At 35.7% G+C, this 11192-nt stretch overlaps 2 protein-coding genes across 2 annotated transcripts; both read right to left on the reverse strand.

Moving 5' to 3' along the window:
• Positions 1-583: 583 nt before the first annotated feature.
• LOC117917717 (mitochondrial phosphate carrier protein 1, mitochondrial-like) lies at positions 584-4245 on the reverse strand. The gene is made up of 6 exons (XM_034834084.1): positions 3907-4245; positions 3008-3357; positions 2879-2922; positions 2351-2565; positions 2133-2257; positions 584-886 (listed from the first exon to the last, which is right to left on the reverse strand). The coding sequence occupies exons 1-6, from the start codon at positions 4051-4053 to the stop codon at positions 835-837; spliced, it is 933 nt and encodes a 310-aa protein (XP_034689975.1). The 5' UTR covers positions 4054-4245; the 3' UTR covers positions 584-834.
• Positions 4246-5336: 1091 nt separating this feature from the next.
• LOC117919337 (transcription factor DIVARICATA-like) lies at positions 5337-6110 on the reverse strand. Its single transcript, XM_034836511.1, has 2 exons — positions 5749-6110; positions 5337-5643 (listed from the first exon to the last, which is right to left on the reverse strand). The coding sequence occupies exons 1-2, from the start codon at positions 6108-6110 to the stop codon at positions 5337-5339; spliced, it is 669 nt and encodes a 222-aa protein (XP_034692402.1).
• Between the last annotated feature and the right edge of the window lie 5082 nt (positions 6111-11192).

Raw genomic sequence — 11192 nt, forward strand, 5'->3', positions numbered from 1 at the left:
TACAAGTAAATAAGAAAAAAAAACCCAACAGTTTTTTTCCATGTGTAATATAACAAAAAAAAAAATGACATATATATATATATATATATATATATATATATATATATATATATATATATATTATATATATATATTCAAAAAACTCCTACCAAACCAGAATTACTTCAAATAATACTCTATATTTTTAAATATGATTTTCAAAATTTATCACAAAGTACTATCATGTCAAAAAACCAACACTGCTTATAGCTATAGACGTTATTTGTAGTCTCTCTAACCCAAAAAGGTGGAAAAAGATTTGGAAATTTGAATCAACTTAGTAAACTAATTCCTAATGGACCAACGGTTATTTTTTTATTTTTTGATAACTGAGAAACCTTCCATGACCAAGCCGATTCCATGGGGACTCAAACCTTGGGGTGCTGACTGCCTCGTAAAAACAGTTAAGTTAGAAAAAATACTTCAATCTCTGCCATTATTCTTGATGTCCTTTGGTTCTGGGCAACAGAGCATACAGTCTACAAATGAATCAAACTACCATTCGCACAAAGAGCCAAACGAAAGGGAAAAAAAAAGGCAGGAATTCATGAAAACGGGGTGACCCAGAGGAACTTGCTTGAGATTGAAAAATGGATCTGGTTTAGTTTAAAAGCTGTAAGCAACAACGAGAAAATGATGGCAGTGCAGATAAAAAGCCATGATAACAATAACTCAATGAATCCAACGTGCAATGTACCTAGTACATGAAAGTTTATGACATTTGCTGTTTGTTTATTGGATTGAAAGACTTCAAATTGTGAGAGATGAATTTAGCTCTAGTTCTCCACCCGGAATTTACACTTTTTTGTTCACTTCTTTGTCAGCGAGAACTTCCCCACTGGTAGGTCTGCATGAAATGGATCAAGCAATAATTAGATAAAAAAATTCTACCTTTTTTCCACACACCTCCCCCCCCAACAAAATGATCTACAAGCCTAATCCACCTTAAATGCATCATATAATAAAAATCACCTTAGCTACATGAGCTGAAAATTTTGCTATTCTTTCACAAGAATCAGAAGTAGGATACCGAGAATTTGTATTACAACAATTCACTCATTGTGGAATATTAACACTATGTAAAGCCATGATCATGTTCCAAATATTATGAGCATGGTTCTAAAAGGCCCAAGGTACACTTAAGGTGCCAAAGTCTTCTAAAACACAAGGAACACATTTGAAAGAAGTCAAACACAGTCCAAGGTACATTTCAATTTTATAGAATATGACTCAATTGAACTAACAAACAGTTAAACATTCCAAACATTTAAAAGAATCATCCAACAAAAAACTAATGAAATGATATAAAGTTTTAATATACAATTAGAAATTTTAAAAAACAAACGTTTTTAAAAACAAAAAGAAAATAAATAAGCCACACCTTTACAAGGGGTGTGCTTGGTAGGTGAGGCACTCTACCCAGAGTGTGGTTATGCCTTGAGCCTAGATCTCCTTTAAGCGCACCTCTAACAACCATGATTACAAGGATCAACATAAGTGCCAGAATCCGATCATGAATTATTAGGCTGAAGCTTCATGCACACTTGTACCTGAAGAATGCCCCTATACGTTAACCAATAGATGGCTCCAAACTTCTACACCTAAGTCTTAAAATCATGTCTCTCTTCTCTACATTTCATTTCAGCCATTCCCGTGTCAATTTATGTCAGTTTTCAGACTTTGAACAACAATATACAAGTGGTTTCACTAATTTTTTTATTCCCAGTATTATTTGCACCACAGATACTTCTTCCATTCAGGGATTGGTAAAGTCATGATGCATTATTCTTTTTGTTTTACTTATGAGTTATAGCTTACCAGTCTTTAAAGAATGCGCCCTTTCTAATTTATAACAAACAATGATGTCTATATCATGAAGAGTTCATATGACAAAATATCAAGGTTAAAAATCTCCTGATTGAAGGGAAAGAAAAAGCATGCTGTCATTATATGATATCATAATCAATAATAAGTTTACAACATTTCAGGGAAAAAGAATGAGTACTTTAATAATAATAAATAAATACTTTAATAATAATAATAATAATAATATAAAAGCACAATTTCAAAGAGAGAGAGAGAGATGCACTTACAATCCACTTAAGACTTTGATGGTGTCATAAACTAACCACTGCAAAGTTACAACGGGCCCCACTAGAATTATCCTAATAGGAAGACTTCTTGTAAATAAATTCATAAGTCCAATTTTCTTCACAGCCTGCACAAGTGAAATGGAAAATTTAAACCTGAACCAACTTTACATAGGAACCAAGAATGTAAGACTAAGAAACATGTAAGTAAGAGAAGTTACCAGCAAGAGGCTATCAGCCTTTCTGTTATAAAGAGAGGCAACAATGTTGTCAGCAGGATTAGTAATTAAGGAAGCAACAGATCCAGCAGCACAGCCAGCTAAACATGTCACTCCAAGCTGTTGAACTCTTGAGCAATCCTCCTTTCTTCTATGGATAACATTACGGTACAGAAAATCCACAGAATGTTCAAAAGTTGAGAACATAATCATAGAGACTGGTCAACACAAATTTCAAAAGTATTAGTATGCATCTCATATAATGAATGATCAAATTACTGGTTAGACATATAGCTCTACATATTCACCAAGATTTTTGGATTTGATTGTGGTATTTTAGCTTCCATTTAACCTAAATTCAGAGGGTCTTGTCTGATCTTACTCTTCAATAATTAGTTAAAAATTTTGGAAGTTGAGACAAACTCCACCTGCATGGTGATAATAAAATGGTGATAATACAATGAATGAAGATTTCTGTGCAAACATTAAGCATAACAGGAAAATTAAAGTTTTAGGAAATTGTGAAATTACATGGAAGGTTTCGACCCCAAAGTGGAACAAGACCCCTGTAAAAGCTACAACAGGAAAATAGGAATACCCTTCAATAAGAGAGAAAAATAAGAAGAACAAAGAAAAAAAAATTATGACCGGATCATTTACCCATAGAGGCCTTCTGATGCATACAGCTTTGGAAAGCCATCAAGCAAACCCTTTGCGAAATGGGGCTGCGCTTGAACCCGGACTTTAACAGCTTCAAAAGGACAGAGAGCCACATTGGCAAGTACTTCTGCAGATGCACTACTTGCAAAGAAGATGAAGCTTCGGTTGTGGTCTACCAGCACATCAGAGTAAAGCTTCTTGAAATATTCATATAGACCAAATCGAAATCCACCTTGAACACCATACCCAAAGAACTTGGTGGCCCAACCCCTCCAGAAGGCAGAAGGACCTTGTTCTCTCAATAGGGTAATAAAACATGAGGAGATAGTGTTATACTTGATGGGGTATACCTAGAAATGACAACTCAGTTCATCAGTTGCAGTTTGGATAACATATAATCAAAGAGAAAGTAGAACCTTTCTATAGGAAGGAACATCTTAATTTGACAGATTATACAAAGTCCAGACCAACAATGAAAACACCACCAGCACCATCATTGAGGGTTAATTATTGACATAATTGAATGCATTTTTATTTGAGAGATCACAGAACCATTGCAAGCAAGAAACACGGGCACCGAGATACTTCCCGTTTTGAGGCCAAACCAACACATATGGTGAATGAAAACCTACTTCCATAGATGAGAAGAACCAACCTTTTCATATTGATTGAGGTAATTACACAAACACAAAGGCACCGCACAAATTCTACCAAGACACCAAATGAGATTGAACGGTAAAACCCAGAATTGGAAGTGAAGCAAAATTTCAGGGCAGGGGAATCGGATCAAAATGTAACTGAATTCAACCATGGAAAAGAAAAAACAAGCAGGAAAACAAAAACCCAGAAAGAAACTGATGAAATTATGAAACCAAGCACACATAGTCACAGAGACACACCTGCATGTTGACTTTTAAGACATCAAGAGGAGTGATAGCGACATGGGTGGTTCCAGCACTGAGCATTCCACCAATGGTGCAGACCCAGAAATACCCAGGTCCAGGAGTCAATTCCCCACACTCTCTCCTTTCTTCTACCCCTCTCATCGTCTCCTCTCCAAAAGGCCTCTCTCAGAAAATCCACATTCTTCCTCTGCGCCCACTTCTGAACCGGAGAATTTCAATTTCCAGGGACACGTTTAAGACAGTGTCAAGGCTATAGCCGTCGAGGAATGGATTTTAGGGTGCTTCCTCTCGTTTCTAGTGAATATTGTCTCGGCGAAATGGCAGGGGACAGGTCAAAACCCCAAAAACCCTACCAACGTGTAAACCCAAGAGCCTATATATTTTCCTTTATTAATATTCTTTCAATAAATTTAATTTATAAGCTTCTAGAATTTAAAGAAAATAAAATCCAATTCCCCTCATTCAAATGCTCTTCTCCTATTTTTTTTTCTAAAAAAAATTACACTATAATTATGGATAAAATTTTTGTAATTGGTTGAAATTTTTATTTTTTTTAATTATAACTAAAAAATTATGATTTTGACTCCTTTAATCTTACTTGTATACATGTAAAATAAAAATATATGCAGAGTAGGAAGATCTTAATTGAATGTGATCAATGATAATAAAAATATGATTAAATTAAAAAAAATCTTAATCAAATGTTATTATTAATACAAAAAAAATGTCATTAGATTAGTAAAAGAAAATATGATTAAGAAACATAAAAAATAATTAAATACAATTATCTTGATAAAAAAAAAAGTAACTATATAATATAATGAATATACTAATACAAAACTTTCATACCATAACTCTCGTGGATTTTTCTTCGAAATTTTTTTAATCATCTTTCAACTTCTATCTTATTCATGTATACATATTTACCTAATACAAAAGCCTAGTTATAAAAGTACATACCTAATCATCGATTCATTTCATTCATATCCCATAAAGTCACAAAATTAAAACTCACTTTATTAAATTATTAATTTTCCTAAAAGTATAAATTTATACTATTTGAGTTCGATATCTATATAATATTCCTCAACACCCTTTCTCACGTGGCTCCACACTTACAAGCGCAAAGATGGATAGAATTTGGATTTATATGAAAGAGAAAATGTAAATTATAGGAAATGTAGCAAGGAAATTCTGATACTATGTTTAACTATTAATTTTTTAAAAAATTTTAAAGGATGCTAGGTAAATAAATTTTATTGATATATTTTTATGAAGTGGCAACCAAAATATTTACGAGATAGAAGAGAGAATTAATTACAAGATTGGGCATGATGTGAGTAAAAGCTATGTGGGGGTCCCCCACTTGTGTCATAACAAAGCTACATAATAAGATGACGAAGAGGGTGTGGGTGAGTCCTGAGTCATGATGGAGAAATAGGGTTCTTCTCCTCCCCATTGTTGCAGGAAGAAGGCAGCAGCCTGGAAGCATCTGAGATTTGGGAGATATTAGGCAAGATGGTTGAGGTGGAATCATCATCAAAATTAATTTGAATATCATGAATGCTGCATCGTCTCCTCCTTGCAGAAGATGATGCAGAGCTGCTATGGCGCTTGAAGTACTTCTGAGCATGGCTGGCCACCTGGGTTGGGCTCTTGCTTATCACACAGTGCCTGGATATGTTCCTCCAGTCTCCTTTCCCAAATGCTATCAGTCCAACCAGGAACAACCTGATCATCATCAGGTCAACCCCAGAAGAAAATTCATATACAAATCCCTAAAAAATTAAATTAATATAAAAAAAAGAAAGAAAAGAAAAAAGATCAGAAGTATACTTATGTTCTTGTACAGTCCATGGAACCCCCCTTCGGGATGTATGGCCAGTGGACATGGCTCTAGCAGATGATCCTTGTTCTTTCTTAGTACCCAGTTCTGGCATAGACATGGGGAAGTCGCCTGCAGACTCAATCATTTCTATATCTTGAACCAGTGCTGCAAAATGGCTGACAACCTGTTCAAAGCTTTTCCCAGGAACCCTAGCAGCCACTTTCTGCAGTAAGTCTGGAGTAGCAAAGCCAAGTTGGGCCAAAGCAGTCTCAAACATCTTGTTCTCTTCATAATCCCATCCAGGATGGGGTGTTTGAAGAGCCTGCAGATTAGTGCAGAAGGAAGATTCAAGAAAATCTGACCATTCCATAGCTAAACTAAACAGCCTAAACCCTAATGATCGAGAAGAAACAAGGCGTGGGGATTGAGGATTTGTAGTAGTGGGTGTGTGTATTTAAGACAGAAATCCTAAAAAATCTGGTGAGATATGAGTTTTGGCTGGTATAACCCAAAAGGGTATTGATAATAAGATCACAGAAATGTCTTTGGATTTTAAGGGCCATATATCAAACCCTAAATAAGCCAATCCGAAATCATAATTAATAAGGAAAACAAAAATTCAACGTGGATCTTCCAAATTCTGGATTCATTGTATATGGATATAACCATTGAACAAGGATACATGACCATTCATGAACTCAGTAAATTTTCATGCTTACCAAAGTTGTAATTTTTTAAGGGGAAAATTGGAATAAAATCTAGGGTTATTTGATTAAAAGGGTCTCTCAAAACCCAATTTTTGAAATTTAACCTCTCACCCTTTTTGAAAATCATTTGGACAAAGATGTCGTCATCATTTTTTTTTGTAAAAATAACATTTTCTTTTAAAACCTATATGTAAATACTTAAAATAGAAAATGGTATTTATGTAAAATATGAATTACTTTTCCAGAGGAAACATGAGAAGAGTTAGATTTTCAATTTGAGGATTATTTCATCCATTTTAACCAAATATTTCTAAAATCTAACAAGACAAAAATATCTTTTAATTCAAAAACGGGTTAAAACAAGTTTCATTTTAGAATAAATTTCTTATTTTTATAAATTTTAAAAAAATAATTAATACCATGTTTGGATATATTTTCTATTTTTGTTTTTTTTACCATAAATAGGAAAGAAAAAAAAATCTTTATTAATTGCATTACAACTATGTTTAAACTTACATATCCTTATCATATTTAAAAGTTTATTTATTTTTTCCTAAAAAAATATCATTTATTTACATCCATATTCCTATGTTATTTTCTACTAAAAATTAAATTATAGTCACTTTTATCCTCTCATTTAGTATTATTTTCTATTGCTAAGTAAAATACTTACATAAAAGTGATTTTTTATTTTTATTTATTCATATTAAAATGTGACTATTCTCCTTATTTAAAATAAAATAATTATTTTTGATACATACACAAAATTAAATGAATAATATTTTTAAAGAAATATATAATACATAGTATATTAAATATATATATATATATATATATATATATATATATATATATATATATATATATATATATATGGAATATATATGGAAAGAGAAGATTGGACTTTTAGATTAATGAATAAGAAAATAATAATATATTTTTATTTAAAATAAAAATATATATAATACATCAAATATATTAGGAATTTTTAACGTTTGAAAAGATATATTAAAGAAATATATAGTATGAGTAAGAATTTTTAATATTTTTAACTTTTTAAACAACATTTTAACTTTATTTGTTTTTTTGAAAATACCAAATTATTGAATTTTGTTTTATTTGAAAATAAAAATAGAAACAATCTAAACAAGAACTGACCTTAGTTATAACAAAAAAATTTTATAACTTTATAGTAAATTAAAAAAATTATTAATTAAAAGTGATAGTTCCAAAACTAATGACAAAATTTCAGCACTTGGTGTTTAAATTTATTTATTAAAAGTGCTGAAATTTGCAAATCTAATCCTTCATAGTTTAAAAATATCAAATTTTGATAAAAATACATTTATCTTTTTTTTTTAAAAAAAAAACTTTTTCATTAAAAACTTACATGAAAATAATTGAAATAATAAAATATATTTATATAAAAAATAAGTTATTTTTCAAGTTGAAATATGAGAGCATTTCATCTCTTTTAATTAAATAACTCTTGTTTTTATATTAACTTATCTATTTTATAATTTTAAAAAAGAAAAATAGATACCATATCCAAATGGACAAAATCAAAGTTACATCATCATTTTTTTTATTCACAACTCTTTCAGGCAATTAATAAACATCCGGAATGTGATTATCATCAAGTAATTAAATGAATTAAGCAGACTGAAGGGTGAACTTGTTCATCTTCAACATTAGGGTTAGTTAGCCCGTCGCTCTTCCCTCTTCATTTACCCATTGGCTGGTGTCTACTGGATGGACCGGCCTGATCTTCATTTCCCAACCTTGTACTGTTTTTCCCATTAATTCCAAACTCCAAATCACAATACCCTTCTCTGTATGATGAGTAACTTTCTGAAATTCTAATTAGCTAAGAAAATCCATTTCCATGGGCATTTCTTCCGGTAACTATATATTAGTTCCATACAAACACTACACACAACCTGCACACACATTTTTTTTTTTTTTTTAATTTTTTTTATGGTTGCTTTGATGAATGTTATAGTTCTTATTTATTTGCTGATGATCAGGTTAATTCAGTAGAAAAATATGAAACAATGAGTATGACAAAATTTTTTGAAATTCATTAATTAATCACTTGATCTGATACATTCACTTAACAGGAAAAACGCAGCTGATTTCCATTGAGATACATGGTGGATCCTACTTTGTATCTTCATCTCTTCTTCAACCTCTATCTCTCCTTCTTGTGCGCAGACTACTCAGCTCATCAAGATCGGGAAGTGACGATGAAGAAGAGTCCGCAGAAATTTGAGCATGGATGGGAGTGCCAATAGCCAGCCCAATGGCCAAGTCACCCAGAGAGGAAGCAGTACTAGAAGTATGAGTATTGGGGGACGTGCTAATTGGCACGCCAGTGGTAAAAATATTCAGAGAAGAAGCACCAAGAGTTTGTTGATTGATGGGAGGGCTCACAGGCAAGCCCATGGTGAAATACTCCTCAATGGGTGGTCCAATGGTGGAGTCATCAGTCGATGGAGAAGAAGCCCGATAAGATTGAGAAGTACAAGTACTCATGGAATCTGCAATTGGGAAACCACTACTAAAATCACTTGGAGAAGCACCAAAAGTTTGAAAATTGACGGTGGTGACAGGTATGCCAATGACGAAATGATCTAATGAAAAAGCCCTAGTTTGAGGATTGATCCAATAACCAATAGGGGTGCCAATTGTGAAATTACTAATTGGATGAGATGGAGGAATACTAGCAGGCCAGCCAACAGTGAAGCCACTTGGGGAGGAAACCCTAAAAGCTTGAGTATTAGGGAAAATGCTCACGGGAAATCCAACTGTGAAGTCTGTTGGAGAAAAAATCCTAGAATTGTGAGCATTCATTGAAGAGCCTACTGGCAGACCGACAGTGAAACCATAGGGAGGAGGAGGAGTAACAGCAGTCTGAGTGTTGATGAAGTTGTCAAGAGGCAAACCGAGAATGAGACCGTCCAGGGAAAAAGCACCAAAGGTTTCAAAGTTGAGATAGGTTACAACCGGCCAGCCGACTGCCATACCTTCAGTACTAAAAGCATTAGAAGTTCGAGAATCACTTGAAGAGACAATAGGCGCACCCATATGGAAACCAGAAGCCCTACCCACACTAGAAGTGATAAGAACAGGTCTACCCATCATGGAATCTTGGCCGGCGGAATTTCTATTGGTGAGCTCATCCCCAGAAACGGCAACAGAAGTCCGAGCTCCTATGGAAGTTCCAGATGCAGGGAGGCCCAGGGTGACAACTCCAATCATTGAAGATCCAACGGGCCAGCCAAGTGAGAGCTCTCCCACTGGAGGTGAAGCAGCATGACTCCGAGTTTGGGTGGAACTGCCGACAGGGAGGCCGATGATGAAATCACCATCGATCGTGGCCGAGGCACTAGGCAAGCCAAGGGAAAGCTCGCCCCAAGGAAAACTAGCAGAAGCCCAAGCAAAAGAAGGGGAAGGCCCAGCTGCAGGGACGCCAATGGTGAAATCACTGTCGCTGGAAGAACCAGTGGGCAAGCCAGGGGAGAGGTCCTCACCCACAGAAAAACCAGCAGCTGTAGAAGCTCCGGCAGGGACGCTTGGTGAACCAATGGGCAAGTCAAGCAACAGCTCACCGGCAGAAAAACCAGCAGAAGCCCGAGCAACAGAAGTGAAAGGCCCAGCAGGGATGCCAATGGGCAAGCCAAGGGCGGGATGAGCACCAAATCTCCTTGCATAGATGGAAGCCCCAACCCCCGCAGGGAGGCCCATGATGAAACTCTCCACAGAAGGTCGAGATGGAGCGGAAGCAGCACTAACGTGTGTCTCCGGAAACAGCTCCAATGCCGTCAGCGGCGGAGGTTGGTGGACTATCGCTTTCCCCTTACTGCTCCCTCCCGAACACTTGCCGTCCATCAGAATCTCAGGCAGTACTGTCGACACCAGCTCGCTCAAGGATGATGCAGACTTCACAGCGTCCGCAGGCTGAGATGTCCTGATTCTGCTGGCAGCCAATTCAGGCCTTCTTATCCGATCACCTAAGCGATAGGGGCGCTTTAAGTACGCCTGGGCATGGTGACCCACTTGCTTCGCTGTTCTTGTATATACAAAATCTCTAGATATTCTCTTCCAGTCACCGGTGCCATACCTGATCAGCCCCATCAGAAACAACGTGCAACCAATGTAAATAACCACACAGCACCCACAATCAACAACAATCACACGCTGGAATTGCAACACAGAAATCACTTCTGTCCTAAATATTGAAACTGCTACTTGACTAAAGAGCTAAAAAGATGAGGAAACAAACTCGTGCTCTCGCCAAGTCCAAGGCCCGCATTGTTGAAGGCATGGATCTGGGTCAGATATGGGCGGTTTCTCCCTACTCACCCTCCGGTTCCTGGGCGGCTGCTGAGGAGGGTGGTGCAAGTTCTCCTCGACCGGATTATTAACAAGATCGTAGTGCCTTTTGATCTGTTCAATTGTTTTTCCAGGCACCCTCGACTGGATCTTCTGGAATAGGTATGGACAATTGGGATCAAGCTCCGCTTGTGCACTGTCAAACAGCCTCTTCGCTTCACACCCCCACTCCTCACCTCCACCTTGATCACATACAAGATGTGGTGATGTTTTGGGATGAGGGTATTGAGACTGTTGATGAGAATCATCTAGAGGTATCATGGGGAGAGGGATTTGGAAAAGGAAATCCAAAATTGAGTATATAGAAAGAAATCTGAAAATTAAGCAGGTGAAGAAGGATGACGTGAGAC

The sequence above is a fragment of the Vitis riparia genome, chromosome 7 (genome assembly GCF_004353265.1).
Source record: "Vitis riparia cultivar Riparia Gloire de Montpellier isolate 1030 chromosome 7, EGFV_Vit.rip_1.0, whole genome shotgun sequence".
Classification (NCBI taxonomy): Eukaryota; Viridiplantae; Streptophyta; class Magnoliopsida; order Vitales; family Vitaceae; genus Vitis; species Vitis riparia.

Coding starts and splice junctions, on each gene's coding strand:
- LOC117917717 (XM_034834084.1), bottom strand. CDS start 4,053: ATGAGAGGGGTAGAAGAAAGGAGAGAGTGTGGGGAATTGACTCCTGGA. Junction 2,566..2,878: donor TTGGGGTCGAAACCTTCCAT/GTAATTTCACAA, acceptor TGTGTTGACCAG/TCTCTATGATTATGTTCTCA. Junction 887..2,132: donor ATCAAAGTCTTAAGTGGATT/GTAAGTGCATCT, acceptor CATTTCATGCAG/ACCTACCAGTGGGGAAGTTC.
- LOC117919337 (XM_034836511.1), bottom strand. CDS start 6,110: ATGGAATGGTCAGATTTTCTTGAATCTTCCTTCTGCACTAATCTGCAG. Junction 5,644..5,748: donor TGGACTGTACAAGAACATAA/GTATACTTCTGA, acceptor GATGATGATCAG/GTTGTTCCTGGTTGGACTGA.